This window comes from Oncorhynchus mykiss, chromosome 10, assembly GCF_013265735.2.
Source record: "Oncorhynchus mykiss isolate Arlee chromosome 10, USDA_OmykA_1.1, whole genome shotgun sequence".
NCBI classification, from domain to species: Eukaryota; Metazoa; Chordata; class Actinopteri; order Salmoniformes; family Salmonidae; genus Oncorhynchus; species Oncorhynchus mykiss.
This window is the reverse complement of record NC_048574.1, coordinates 82062584-82077583: the sequence shown is the minus strand read 5'-3', so window position 1 is coordinate 82077583 and position 15000 is coordinate 82062584. Positions and strand designations below refer to the sequence as shown.

At 47.6% G+C, this 15000-nt stretch overlaps 1 protein-coding gene and 1 long non-coding RNA gene across 2 annotated transcripts in view; one reads left to right on the top strand and one right to left on the bottom strand.

The window, feature by feature from the left end:
* Positions 1–15000, bottom strand: part of LOC118936694 (TBC1 domain family member 1-like) — a gene marked incomplete at its 5' end in the record, with an annotated part of 123517 nt that overhangs the window by 43354 nt on the left and 65163 nt on the right. Inside the window, one exon of the mRNA XM_036989408.1 lies at positions 14357–14484. Within this exon, the coding sequence (XP_036845303.1) occupies positions 14357–14484 (128 nt within the window). The remainder of the gene's footprint in view (positions 1–14356; positions 14485–15000) is intronic.
* Positions 2856–3132, top strand: LOC118936824. Its single transcript, XR_005034277.1, has 3 exons — positions 2856–2971; positions 3044–3084; positions 3116–3132. It is a non-coding gene; the product is annotated as an uncharacterized LOC118936824 (long non-coding RNA).

Sequence of the window (15000 nt, the reverse complement as noted above, 5' to 3'; positions counted from 1 at the left end):
CCTATACCTGACCCTCCCTTCCTAACCCTAAACATACCTTCCTAACCCTATACCTAACCCTCCCTTCCTAAACCTAACCCTGCCTTCCTAACCCTATTCCTAACCCTCACTTCCTAACCCTATACCTAACCCTCCCTTCCTAACCCTCCCTTCCTAAACCTAACCCTCCCTTCCTAACCCTATACCTAACCCTCCCTTCCTAACCCTCCCTTCCTAACCCTCCCTTCCTAAACCTAACCCTCCCTTCCTAACCCTATACCTAACCCTCCCTTCCTAACCCTATACCTAACCATCCCTTCCTAACCCTATACCTAACCCTCCCTTCCTAACCCTATACCTAACCCTCCCTTCCTAACCCTCCCTTTCTAACCCTATACCTAACCCTCCCTTCCTAACCCTATACCTGACCCTCCCTTCCTAACCCTATACCTAACCCTCCCTTCCTAACCCTATACCTAACCCTACTTTCCTAACCCTCCCTTCCTAACCCTCCCTTCCTAAACCTGACCCTTCCTTCCTAAACCTACACCTGACCCTTCCTTCCTAACCCTAAAAATACCTTCCTAACCCTATACCTAACCCTCCCTTCCTAACCCTATACCTAACCCTACTTTCCTAACCCTATACATAACCCTCCCTTCTTAACCCTCCCTTCCTAAACCTAACCCTCCCTTCCTTAAACCTGAACCCTCCCTTCCTAAACCTGAACCCCCCCTTCCTAAACCTGACCCTCCCTTCCTAAACCTAACCCCCCCTTCCTAAACCTAACCCTCCCTTCCTAAAACTATACCTAACCCTCCCTTCCTAACCCTATATCTAACCTTCCCTTCCTAAACCTATACCTGACCCTCCCTTCCTAAACCTATACCTAACCCTCCCTTCCTAAACCTATACCTAACCCTCCCTTCCTAAACCTAACCCCCCCTTCCTAAACCTAACCCTCCCTTCCTAAAACTATACCTGACCCTTCCTTCCTAAACCTATACCTGACCCTCCCTTCCTAACCCTAAACATACCTTCCTAACCCTATACCTAACCCTCACTTCCTAAACCTATACCTAACCCTCCCTTCTTAACCCTCCCTTCCTAAACCTAACCCTCCCTTCCTAAACCTAACCTTCCTAAACCTAACCCTCCCTTCCTTAAACCTGAACCCTCCCTTCCTAAATCTAACCCTCCCTTCCTTAAACCTGAACCCTCCCTTCCTAAACCTGAACCCCCCCTTCCTAAACCTGAACCCTCCCTTCCTAACCCTCCCTTTCTAAACCTGACCCTCCCTTCTTAAACCTAACCCCCCCTTCCTAAACCTTCCTTCCTTAACCTGACCCTCCCTTCCTAAACCTGACCCTCCCTTCCTAACCTGACCCTCCCTTCCTAACCCTCCCTTCCTAAACCTAACCCTCCCTTCCTAAACCTAACCCTCCCTTCCTAAACCTTCCTTCCTTAACCTGACCCTCCCTTCCTAAACCTGACCCTCCCTTCCTAACCTGACCCTCCCTTCCTAACCCTCCCTTCCTAAACCTAACCCTCCCTTCCTAAACCTACCCCCCCCTTCCTAAACCTCCCTTCCTAAACCTAACCTTCCATTAGGTTGGACCACTATGCCTAAACTAAATGAATACCCACTTCCTACAAATTCAACATTTACGGACAATTACAACTAGACAGTAGTTACAGGTAGTTACAGGTATGGTATTACAACTAGACAGTAAATACAGGTAGTTACAGGTAGTTAGTTACAGGTATGGTATTACAACCAGACAGTAAATACAGGTAGTTACAGGTAGTTACAGGTATGGTATTACAACTAGACAGTAAATACAGGTAGTTACAGGTATGGTATTACAACTAGACAGTAGTTACAGGTAGTTACAGGTAGTTACAGGTAGTTACAGGTATGGTATTACAACTAGACAGTAAATGCAGGTAGTTACAGGTAGTTACAGGTATGGTATTACAACTAGACAGTAAATGCAGGTAGTTACAGGTATGGTATTACAACTAGACAGTAAATACAGGTAGTTACAGGTATGGTATTACAACTAGACAGTAGTTACAGGTAGTTACAGGTAGTTACAGGTCGTTACAGGTATGGTATTACAACTAGACAGTAGTTACAGGTAGTTACAGGTATGGTATTACAACTAGACAGTAAATACAGGTAGTTACAGGTATGGTATTACAACTAGACAGTAGTTACAGGTATGGTATTACAACTAGACAGTAGTTACAGGTAGTTACAGGTAGTTACAGGTATGGTATTACAACTAGACAGTAGTTACAGGTAGTTACAGGTATGGTATTACAACTAGACAGTAAATACAGGTAGTTACAGGTATGGTATTACAACTAGACAGTAGTTACAGGTATGGTATTACAACTAGACAGTAAATACAGGTAGTTACAGGTATGGTATTACAACTAGACAGTAGTTACAGGTATGGTATTACAACTAGACAGTAGTTACAGGTAGTTACAGGTAGTTACAGGTATGGTATTACAACTAGACAGTAGTTACAGGTAGTTACAGGTATGGTATTACAACTAGACAGTAAATACAGGTAGTTACAGGTATGGTATTACAACTAGACAGTAGTTACAGGTATGGTATTACAACTAGACAGTAAATACAGGTAGTTACAGGTATGGTATTACAACTAGACAGTAGTTACAGGTATGGTATTACAACTAGACAGTAAATACAGGTAGTTACAGGTATGGTATTACAACTAGACAGTAAATACAGGTAGTTACAGGTAGTTACAGGTAGTTACAGGTAGTTACAGGTAGTTACAGGTATGGTATTACAACTAGACAGTAAATACAGGTAGTTACAGGTATGGTATTACAACTAGACAGTAAATACAGGTAGTTACAGGTATGGTATTACAACTAGACAGTAGTTACAGGTATGGTATTACAACTAGACAGTAAATACAGGTAGTTACAGGTATGGTATTACAACTAGACAGTAAATACAGGCATGGTATTACAACTAGACAGTAAATACAGGCATGGTATTATAACTAGACAGTAAATACAGGTAGTTACAGGTATGGTATTACAACTAGACAGTAAATACAGGTATGGTATTACAACTAGACAGTAAACACAGGTAGTTACAGGTATGGTCAGGTATTTTCTAGAATATAACAACTAGACAGTAAACACAGGTATGGTCAGGTATTGTCTTCAGTCTACTGTCGTGGTATAACCTGTTCTGGGTACTTATGTTTGTAGATCGGCATTGTTGATTAAATATGATTTGTCACACTCCATCTGTCACCAGAGAACTGTAACTAAAACCTGGCCAAGGAGAGAGAGAGGGAGAGGGAGAGGGAGAGGGAGAGAGAGAGAGAGAGAGAGAGAGAGAGAGAGAGAGAGAGAGAGAGAGAGAGAGAGAGAGAGAGAGAGAGAGAGAGAGAGAGAGAGAGAGAGAGAGAGAGAGAGAGAGAGAGAGAGAGAGAGAAGAGAGTGACAGAGAGAGAGACAGACAGAGAGAGAGAAAGAGAGAGAGAAAGAGAGAGAGAAAGAGAGAGAGAAAGAGAGAGAGATAGAGAGAGAGAGAGAGAGAGAGAGAGACAGACAGAGAGAGAGATAGAGAGAGAGAGAGAGACAGAGAGAGACAGACAGACAGAGATAAAGAGAGAGAGAAAGAGAAAGAGAGAGAAAGAGTGAGAGAGAGATAAAGAGAGAGAAAGAGAGAGAGAGAAAGAGAGAGAGAAAGAGAGAGAGAGAGAGAAAGTGAGAGAGAGAGAAAGAGAGAGAGAGAAAGAGAGAGAGGGAATGGGGAGAGCGAGACAGGGAGAGAGACAGAGAGAGAGACAGATGGAATGGGGAGAGAGAGACAGGGAGAGAGATGAGGAGAGACAGAGCGTGGTGGTAGACGGTAGGTAAATTGTGTATTACCTTAAATACATGTTTACACAGGTATAAAGGTGGAGTTTACACATGTAGGAACAGTAACCCAGTCTCTACAGTACCAGACCAGTAACCCAGTCTCTAATGTACCAGACCAGTAACCCAGTCTCTACTGTACCAGACCAGTAACTCAGTCTCTACTGTACCAGACCAGTAACCCAGTCTCTACTGTACCAGACCGACAGTAACCCAGTCTCTACTGTACCAGACCAACAGTAACCCAGTCTCTACTGTACCAGACCAACAGTAACCCAGTCTCTACTGTACCAGACCAACAGTAACCCAGTCTCTACTGTACCAGACCAACAGTAACCCAGTCTCTACTGTACCAGACCGACAGTAACCCAGTCTCTACTGTACCAGACCGACAGTAACCCAGTCTCTACTGTACCAGACCGACAGTAACCCAGTCTCTACTGTACCAGACCGACAGTAACCCAGTCTCTACTGTACCAGACCGACAGTAACCTAGTCTCTACTGTACCAGACCAACAGCAACCCAGTCTCTACTGTACCAGACCAACAGTAACCCAGTCTCTACTGTACCAGACCGACAGTCACCCAGTCTCTACTGTACCAGACCGACAGTAACCCAGTCTCTACTGTACCAGACCAACAGTAACCCAGTCTCTACTGTACCAGACCGACAGTAACCCAGTCTCTACTGTACCAGACCGACAGTAACCCAGTCTCTACTGTACCAGACCGACAATAACCCAGTCTCTACTGTACCAGACCAACAGTAACCCAGTCTCTACTGTACCAGACCAACAGTAACCCAGTCTCTACTGTACCAGACCAACAGTAACCCAGTCTCTACTGTACAAGACCAACAGTAACCCTGTCTCTACTGTACCAGACCAACAGTAACCCAGTCTCTACTGCACCAGACCGACAGTAACCCAGTCTCTACTGTACCAGACCAACAGTAACCCAGTCTCTACTGTACCAGACCGACAGTAACCCAGTCTCTACTGTACCAGACCGACAGTAACCCAGTCTCTACTGTACCAGACCGACAATAACCCAGTCTCTACTGTACCAGACCAACAGTAACCCAGTCTCTACTGTACCAGACCAACAGTAACCCAGTCTCTACTGTACCAGACCAACAGTAACCCAGTCTCTACTGTACAAGACCAACAGTAACCCTGTCTCTACTGTACCAGACCAACAGTAACCCAGTCTCTACTGTACCAGACCAACAGTAACCCAGTCTCTACTGTACCAGACCAACAGTAACCCAGTCTCTACTGTACCAGACCAACAGTAACCCAGTCTCTACTGTACCAGATCAACAGTAACCCAGTCTCTACTGTACCAGACCGACAGTAACCTAGTCTCTACTGTACCAGACCAACAGTAACCCAGTCTCTACTGTACCAGACCAACAGTAACCCAGTCTCTACTGTACCAGACCAACAGTAACCCAGTCTCTACTGTACCAGACCGACAGTAACCCAGTCTCTACTGTACCAGACCGACAGTAACCCAGTCTCTACTGTACCAGACCAACAATAACCCAGTCTCTACTGTACCAGACCAACAGTAACCCAGTCTCTACTGTACCAGACCAACAGTAACCCAGTCTCTACTGTACCAGACCAACAGTAACCCAGTCTCTACTGTACCAGACCAACAGTAGCCCAGTCTCTAATGTACCAGACCGACAGTAACCCAGTCTCTACTGTACCAGACCGACAGTAAGCCAGTCTCTACTGTACCAGACCGACAGTAACCCAGTCTCTACTGTACCAGACCAACAGTAACCTAGTCTCTACTGTACCAGACCAACAGTAACCCCGTCTCTACTGTACCAGACCGACAGTAACCCAGTCTCTACTGTACCAGACCGGCAGTAACCCAGTCTCTACTGTACCAGACCGACAGTAACCCAGTCTCTACTGTACCAGACCGACAGTAACCCAGTCTCTACTGTACCAGACCGACAGTAACCCAGTCTCTACTGTACCAGACCAACAGTAACCCAGTCTCTAATGTACCAGACCGACAGTAACCCAGTCTCTACTGTACCAGACCGACAGTAACCCAGTAACCCAGTCTCTACTGTACCAGACCGACAGTAACCCAGTAACCCAGTCTCTACTGTACCAGACCAACAGTAACCCAGTCTCTACTGTACCAGACCGACAGTAACCCAGTCTCTACTGTACCAGACCAACAGTAACCCAGTCTCTAATTTACCAGACCGACAGTAACCCAGTCTCTATTGTACCAGACCGACAGTAACCCAGTAACCCAGTCTCTACTGTACCAGACCGACAGTAACCCAGTCTCTACTGTACCAGACCGACAGTAACCCAGTCTCTACTGTACCAGACCAACAGTAACCCAGTCTCTACGGTACCAGACCAACAGTAACCTAGTCTCTACTGTACCAGACCAACAGTAACCCAGTCTCTACTGTACCAGACCAACAGTCACCCAGTCTCTACTGTACCAGACCAACAGTAACCCAGCCTCTACTGTACCAGACCAACAGTAACCCAGTCTCTACTGTACCAGACCGACAGTAACCCAGTCTCTACTGTACCAGACCAACAGTCACCCAGTCTCTACTGTACCAGACCAACAGTAACCCAGTCTCTACTGTACCAACCTGACAGTAACCCAGTCTCTACTGTACCAGACCGACAGTAACCTAGTCTCTACTGTACCAGACCGACAGTAACCCAGTCTCTACTGTACCACACCGACAGTAACCCAGTCTCTACTGTACCACACCGACAGTAACCCAGTCTCTACTGTACCAGACCGACAGTAACCTAGTCTCTACTGTACCAGACCAACAGCAACCCAGTCTCTACTGTACCAGACCAACAGTAACCCAGTCTCTACTGTACCAGACCGACAGTAACCCAGTCTCTACTGTACCAGACCGACAGTAACCCAGTCTCTACTGTACCAGACCGACAATAACCCAGTCTCTACTGTACCAGACCAACAGTAACCCAGTCTCTACTGTACCAGACCAACAGTAACCCAGTCTCTACTGTACCAGACCAACAGTAACCCAGTCTCTACTGTACAAGACCAACAGTAACCCTGTCTCTACTGTACCAGACCAACAGTAACCCAGTCTCTACTGTACCAGACCAACAGTAACCCAGTCTCTACTGTACCAGACCAACAGTAACCCAGTCTCTACTGTACCAGACCAACAGTAACCCAGTCTCTACTGTACCAGACCAACAGTAACCCAGTCTCTACTGTACCAGATCAACAGTAACCCAGTCTCTACTGTACCAGACCGACAGTAACCTAGTCTCTACTGTACCAGACCAACAGTAACCCAGTCTCTACTGTACCAGACCAACAGTAACCCAGTCTCTACTGTACCAGACCAACAGTAACCCAGTCTCTACTGTACCAGACCGACAGTAACCCAGTCTCTACTGTACCAGACCGACAGTAACCCAGTCTCTACTGTACCAGACCAACAATAACCCAGTCTCTACTGTACCAGACCAACAGTAACCCAGTCTCTACTGTACCAGACCAACAGTAACCCAGTCTCTACTGTACCAGACCAACAGTAACCCAGTCTCTACTGTACCAGACCAACAGTAACCCAGTCTCTAATGTACCAGACCGACAGTAACCCAGTCTCTACTGTACCAGACCGACAGTAAGCCAGTCTCTACTGTACCAGACCGACAGTAACCCAGTCTCTACTGTACCAGACCAACAGTAACCTAGTCTCTACTGTACCAGACCAACAGTAACCCCGTCTCTACTGTACCAGACCGACAGTAACCCAGTCTCTACTGTACCAGACCAACAGTAACCCAGTCTCTACTGTACCAGACCGACAGTAACCCAGTCTCTACTGTACCAGACCAACAGTAACCCAGTCTCTAATTTACCAGACCGACAGTAACCCAGTCTCTATTGTACCAGACCGACAGTAACCCAGTAACCCAGTCTCTACTGTACCAGACCGACAGTAACCCAGTCTCTACTGTACCAGACCGACAGTAACCCAGTCTCTACTGTACCAGACCAACAGTAACCCAGTCTCTACGGTACCAGACCAACAGTAACCTAGTCTCTACTGTACCAGACCAACAGTAACCCAGTCTCTACTGTACCAGACCAACAGTCACCCAGTCTCTACTGTACCAGACCAACAGTAACCCAGCCTCTACTGTACCAGACCAACAGTAACCCAGTCTCTACTGTACCAGACCGACAGTAACTCAGTCTCTACTGTACCAGACCAACAGTCACCCAGTCTCTACTGTACCAGACCAACAGTAACCCAGTCTCTACTGTACCAACCTGACAGTAACCCAGTCTCTACTGTACCAGACCGACAGTAACCTAGTCTCTACTGTACCAGACCGACAGTAACCCAGTCTCTACTGTACCACACCGACAGTAACCCAGTCTCTACTGTACCACACCGACAGTAACCCAGTCTCTACTGTACCAGACCGACAGTAACCTAGTCTCTACTGTACCAGACCAACAGCAACCCAGTCTCTACTGTACCAGACCAACAGTAACCCAGTCTCTACTGTACCAGACCGACAGTAACCCAGTCTCTACTGTACCAGACCGACAGTAACCCAGTCTCTACTGTACCAGACCGACAATAACCCAGTCTCTACTGTACCAGACCAACAGTAACCCAGTCTCTACTGTACCAGACCAACAGTAACCCAGTCTCTACTGTACCAGACCAACAGTAACCCAGTCTCTACTGTACAAGACCAACAGTAACCCTGTCTCTACTGTACCAGACCAACAGTAACCCAGTCTCTACTGTACCAGACCAACAGTAACCCAGTCTCTACTGTACCAGACCAACAGTAACCCAGTCTCTACTGTACCAGACCAACAGTAACCCAGTCTCTACTGTACCAGACCAACAGTAACCCAGTCTCTACTGTACCAGACCGACAGTAACCCAGTCTCTACTGTACCAGACCGACAGTAACCCAGTCTCTACTGTACCAGACCAACAATAACCCAGTCTCTACTGTACCAGACCAACAGTAACCCAGTCTCTACTGTACCAGACCAACAGTAACCCAGTATCTACTGTACCAGACCAACAGTAACCCAGTCTCTACTGTACCAGACCAACAGTAACCCAGTCTCTAATGTACCAGACCGACAGTAACCCAGTCTCTACTGTACCAGACCGACAGTAAGCCAGTCTCTACTGTACCAGACCGACAGTAACCCAGTCTCTACTGTACCAGACCAACAGTAACCTAGTCTCTACTGTACCAGACCAACAGTAACCCCGTCTCTACTGTACCAGACCGACAGTAACCAAGTCTCTACTGTACCAGACCGGCAGTAACCCAGTCTCTACTGTACCAGACCGACAGTAACCCAGTCTCTACTGTACCAGACCGACAGTAACCCAGTCTCTACTGTACCAGACCGACAGTAACCCAGTCTCTACTGTACCAGACCAACAGTAACCCAGTCTCTAATGTACCAGACCGACAGTAACCCAGTCTCTACTGTACCAGACCGACAGTAACCCAGTAACCCAGTCTCTACTGTACCAGACCGACAGTAACCCAGTAACCCAGTCTCTACTGTACCAGACCAACAGTAACCCAGTCTCTACTGTACCAGACCGACAGTAACCCAGTCTCTACTGTACCAGACCAACAGTAACCCAGTCTCTAATTTACCAGACCGACAGTAACCCAGTCTCTATTGTACCAGACCGACAGTAACCCAGTAACCCAGTCTCTACTGTACCAGACCGACAGTAACCCAGTCTCTACTGTACCAGACCGACAGTAACCCAGTCTCTACTGTACCAGACCAACAGTAACCCAGTCTCTACGGTACAAGACCAACAGTAACCTAGTCTCTACTGTACCAGACCAACAGTAACCCAGTCTCTACTGTACCAGACCAACAGTCACCCAGTCTCTACTGTACCAGACCAACAGTAACCCAGCCTCTACTGTACCAGACCAACAGTAACCCAGTCTCTACTGTACCAGACCGACAGTAACCCAGTCTCTACTGTACCAGACCAACAGTCACCCAGTCTCTACTGTACCAGACCAACAGTAACCCAGTCTCTACTGTACCAACCTGACAGTAACCCAGTCTCTACTGTACCAGACCGACAGTAACCTAGTCTCTACTGTACCAGACCGACAGTAACCCAGTCTCTACTGTACCACACCGACAGTAACCCAGTCTCTACTGTACCACACCGACAGTAACCCAGTCTCTACTGTACCAGACCGACAGTAACCTAGTCTCTACTGTACCAGACCAACAGCAACCCAGTCTCTACTGTACCAGACCAACAGTAACCCAGTCTCTACTGTACCAGACCGACAGTCACCCAGTCTCTACTGTACCAGACCGACAGTAACCCAGTCTCTACTGTACCAGACCAACAGTAACCCAGTCTCTACTGTACCAGACCGACAGTAACCCAGTCTCTACTGTACCAGACCGACAGTAACCCAGTCTCTACTGTACCAGACCGACAATAACCCAGTCTCTACTGTACCAGACCAACAGTAACCCAGTCTCTACTGTACCAGACCAACAGTAACCCAGTCTCTACTGTACCAGACCAACAGTAACCCAGTCTCTACTGTACAAGACCAACAGTAACCCTGTCTCTACTGTACCAGACCAACAGTAACCCAGTCTCTACTGTACCAGACCGACAGTAACCCAGTCTCTACTGTACCAGACCAACGGTAACCCAGTCTCTACTGTACCAGACCGACAGTAACCCAGTCTCTACTGTACCAGACCGACAGTAACCCAGTCTCTACTGTACCAGACCGACAATAACCCAGTCTCTACTGTACCAGACCAACAGTAACCCAGTCTCTACTGTACCAGACCAACAGTAACCCAGTCTCTACTGTACCAGACCAACAGTAACCCAGTCTCTACTGTACAAGACCAACAGTAACCCTGTCTCTACTGTACCAGACCAACAGTAACCCAGTCTCTACTGTACCAGACCAACAGTAACCCAGTCTCTACTGTACCAGACCAACAGTAACCCAGTCTCTACTGTACCAGATCAACAGTAACCCAGTCTCTACTGTACCAGACCGACAGTAACCTAGTCTCTACTGTACCAGACCAACAGTAACCCAGTCTCTACTGTACCAGACCAACAGTAACCCAGTCTCTACTGTACCAGACCAACAGTAACCCAGTCTCTACTGTACCAGACCGACAGTAACCCAGTCTCTACTGTACCAGACCAACAGTAACCCAGTCTCTACTGTACCAGACCAACAATAACCCAGTCTCTACTGTACCAGACCAACAGTAACCCAGTCTCTACTGTACCAGACCAACAGTAACCCAGTCTCTACTGTACCAGACCAACAGTAACCCAGTCTCTACTGTACCAGACCAACAGTAACCCAGTCTCTAATGTACCAGACCGACAGTAACCCAGTCTCTACTGTACCAGACCGACAGTAAGCCAGTCTCTACTGTACCAGACCGACAGTAACCCAGTCTCTACTGTACCAGACCAACAGTAACCTAGTCTCTACTGTACCAGACCAACAGTAACCCCGTCTCTACTGTACCAGACCGACAGTAACCCAGTCTCTACTGTACCAGACCGGCAGTAACCCAGTCTCTACTGTACCAGACCGACAGTAACCCAGTCTCTACTGTACCAGACCGACAGTAACCCAGTCTCTACTGTACCAGACCGACAGTAACCCAGTCTCTACTGTACCAGACCAACAGTAACCCAGTCTCTAATGTACCAGACCGACAGTAACCCAGTCTCTACTGTACCAGACCGACAGTAACCCAGTAACCCAGTCTCTACTGTACCAGACCGGCAGTAACCCAGTAACCCAGTCTCTACTGTACCAGACCAACAGTAACCCAGTCTCTACTGTACCAGACCGACAGTAACCCAGTCTCTACTGTACCAGACCAACAGTAACCCAGTCTCTAATTTACCAGACCGACAGTAACCCAGTCTCTACTGTACCAGACCAACAGTAACCTAGTCTCTATTGTACCAGACCGACAGTAACCCAGTAACCCAGTCTCTACTGTACCAGACCGACAGTAACCCAGTCTCTACTGTACCAGACCAACAGTAACCCAGTCTCTACTGTACCAGACCAACAGTAACCTAGTCTCTACTGTACCAGACCAACAGTAACCCAGTCTCTACTGTGCCAGACCAACAGTAACCCAGTCTCTAATGTACCAGACCGACAGTAACCCAGTCTCTACTGTACCAGACCAACAGTAACCTAGTCTCCACTGTACCAGACCAACAGTAACCCAGTCTCTACTGTACCAGACCAACAGTAACCCAGTCTCTAATGTACCAGACCGACAGTAACCCAGTCTCTACTGTACCAGACCGGCAGTAACCTAGTCTCTACTGTACCAGACCAACAGTAACCCAGTCTCTAATGTACCAGACCGACAGTAACCCAGTCTCTACTGTACCAGACCGACAGTAACCCAGTCTCTACTGTACCAGACCAACAGTAACCTAGTCTCTACTGTACCAGACCGACAGTAACCCAGTCTCTACTGTACCAGACCGACAGTAACCCAGTCTCTACTGTACCAGACCGGCAGTAACCCAGTCTCTACTGTACCAGACCGACAGTAACCCAGTCTCTACTGTACCATACCGACAGTAACCCAGTCTCTACTGTACCAGACCAACAGTAACCCAGTCTCTACTGTACCAGACCGACAGTAACCCAGTCTCTACTGTACCAGACCAACAGTAACCTAGTCTCTACTGTACCAGACCGACAGTAACCCAGTCTCTACTGTACCAGACCGACAGTAACCCAGTCTCTACTGTACCAGACCGACAGTAACCTAGTCTCTACTGTACCAGACCAACAGTAACCCAGTCTCTACTGTACCAGACCGACAGTAACCCAGTCTCTACTGTACCAGACCGACAGTAACCTAGTCTCTACTGTACCAGACCGGCAGTAACCTAGTCTCTACTGTACCAGACCAACAGTAACCCAGTCTCTACTGTACCAGACCGACAGTAACCCAGTCTCTACTGTACCAGACCAACAGTAACCTAGTCTCTACTGTACCAGACCAACAGTAACCTAGTCTCTACTGTACCAGACCAACAGTAACCCAGTCTCTAATGTACCAGACCGACAGTAACCCAGTCTCTACTGTACCAGACCAACAGTAACCCAGTCTCTACTGTACCAGACCGACAGTAACCCAGTCTCCACTGTACTAGACCGACAGTAACCCAGTCTCTAATGTACCAGACCGACAGTAACCCAGTCTCTACTGTACCAGACCGACAGTAACGCAGTAACCCAGTCTCTACTGTACCAGACCAACAGTAACCCAGTCTCTACTGTACCAGACCAACAGTAACCCAGTCTCTACTGTACCAGACCGACAGTAACCCAGTCTCTACTGTACCAGACCGACAGTAACCTAGTCTCTACTGTACCAGACCGGCAGTAACCTAGTCTCTACTGTACCAGACCAACAGTAACCTAGTCTCTACTGTACCAGACCAACAGTAACCCAGTCTCTAATGTACCAGACCGACAGTAACCCAGTCTCTACTGTACCAGACCAACAGTAACCCAGTCTCTACTGTACCAGACCGACAGTAACCCAGTCTCCACTGTACTAGACCGACAGTAACCCAGTCTCTAATGTACCAGACCGACAGTAACCCAGTCTCTACTGTACCAGACCGACAGTAACCCAGTAACCCAGTCTCTACTGTACCAGACCAACAGTAACCCAGTCTCTACTGTACCAGACCAACAGTAACCCAGTCTCTACTGTACCAGACCGACAGTAACCTAGTCTCTACTGATCTTTGAATGTGTTGCCTGTTGGATTTACGTGGCTCCAAAGTCCAAGTCGAACGAAGTCCACGACTAACAGTAAGTCACAAAGCAACAGTGCCATCTAGTGGCCAGGTGCTGTCATTACACCAGTCTGTGCTCTGAGGGCTCAGGACACAGCTGTTCTGTACGGTCTCTGGGACACACATGAAGTCATCAATGTCCGTTTTTTTTCACAGTGGGTCTCATGACGGACAAACATCTGTTCTGTTGACCGTCATCTCATGACTTCCTATTGAAAAGCTATTGGCTCAAATCAGGAGTAACTAGAAGGAATCATTTAGAATCTTTATCTTGAAACAAACAACATGCAGTAGATTCACATTCTAGAACTAGAAGGAATCATTTAGAATCTTTATCTTGAGACAAACCACATGCAGTAGATTCACATTCACATTCTAGAACTAGAAGGAATCATTTAGAATCTTTATCTTGAGACAAACCACATGCAGTAGACGGACGACTATTGCTATGAAGAACACACATCCTTATCTGATACAAGATACAGTCACCCTCCTTACTCAAACAGGTGTGTGTGTGTGTGTGTGTGTACGTACCATTGCTGTCAGTGTTTTTCTGAGGGGTAGCGACACGAAGGAAGATCTGTTGTCTCCAGGAGTGTCTCCGTAGAGGACTGTCTCCTACCACACACACTGCTACCGGACTGGACAGGGCTGCTACGTCACTGAAACACACACACACACACACACACACACATTAATACACACACACACACACACACACACAAACTGCTACCGGACTGGACAGGGCTGCTACGTCACTGGAACACACACACACACAACCCCCCCATGTTGGGACACATTAAATACACACCCCATGGTGTGTGGTGTGGGGTGGGGTGTGGTGTGTAGTGGTGGTGTGGGGTATGGTGTGTGGTGTATGGTATGGTGTGTGGTGTATGGTGTGTAGTGTGGTGTATGGTGTGTGGTGTATGGTGTGTGGTGTATGGTGTGTGGTGTATGGTGTGTGGTATGGTGTGTGGTGTATGGTGTGTGGTGTATGGTGTGTGGTGTGTGGTATGGTGTGTGGTGTATGGTGTGTGGTGTATGGTACGGTGTGTGGTGTATGGTGTATGGAAAGTGTGCTGTGTGTAGTGTGTAGTGTGGCGTATGGTGTATGGTGTGTGGTGTATGGTGTATGGTGTGTGGTGTATGGTATGGTGTGCTGTGGTGTAGTGTGT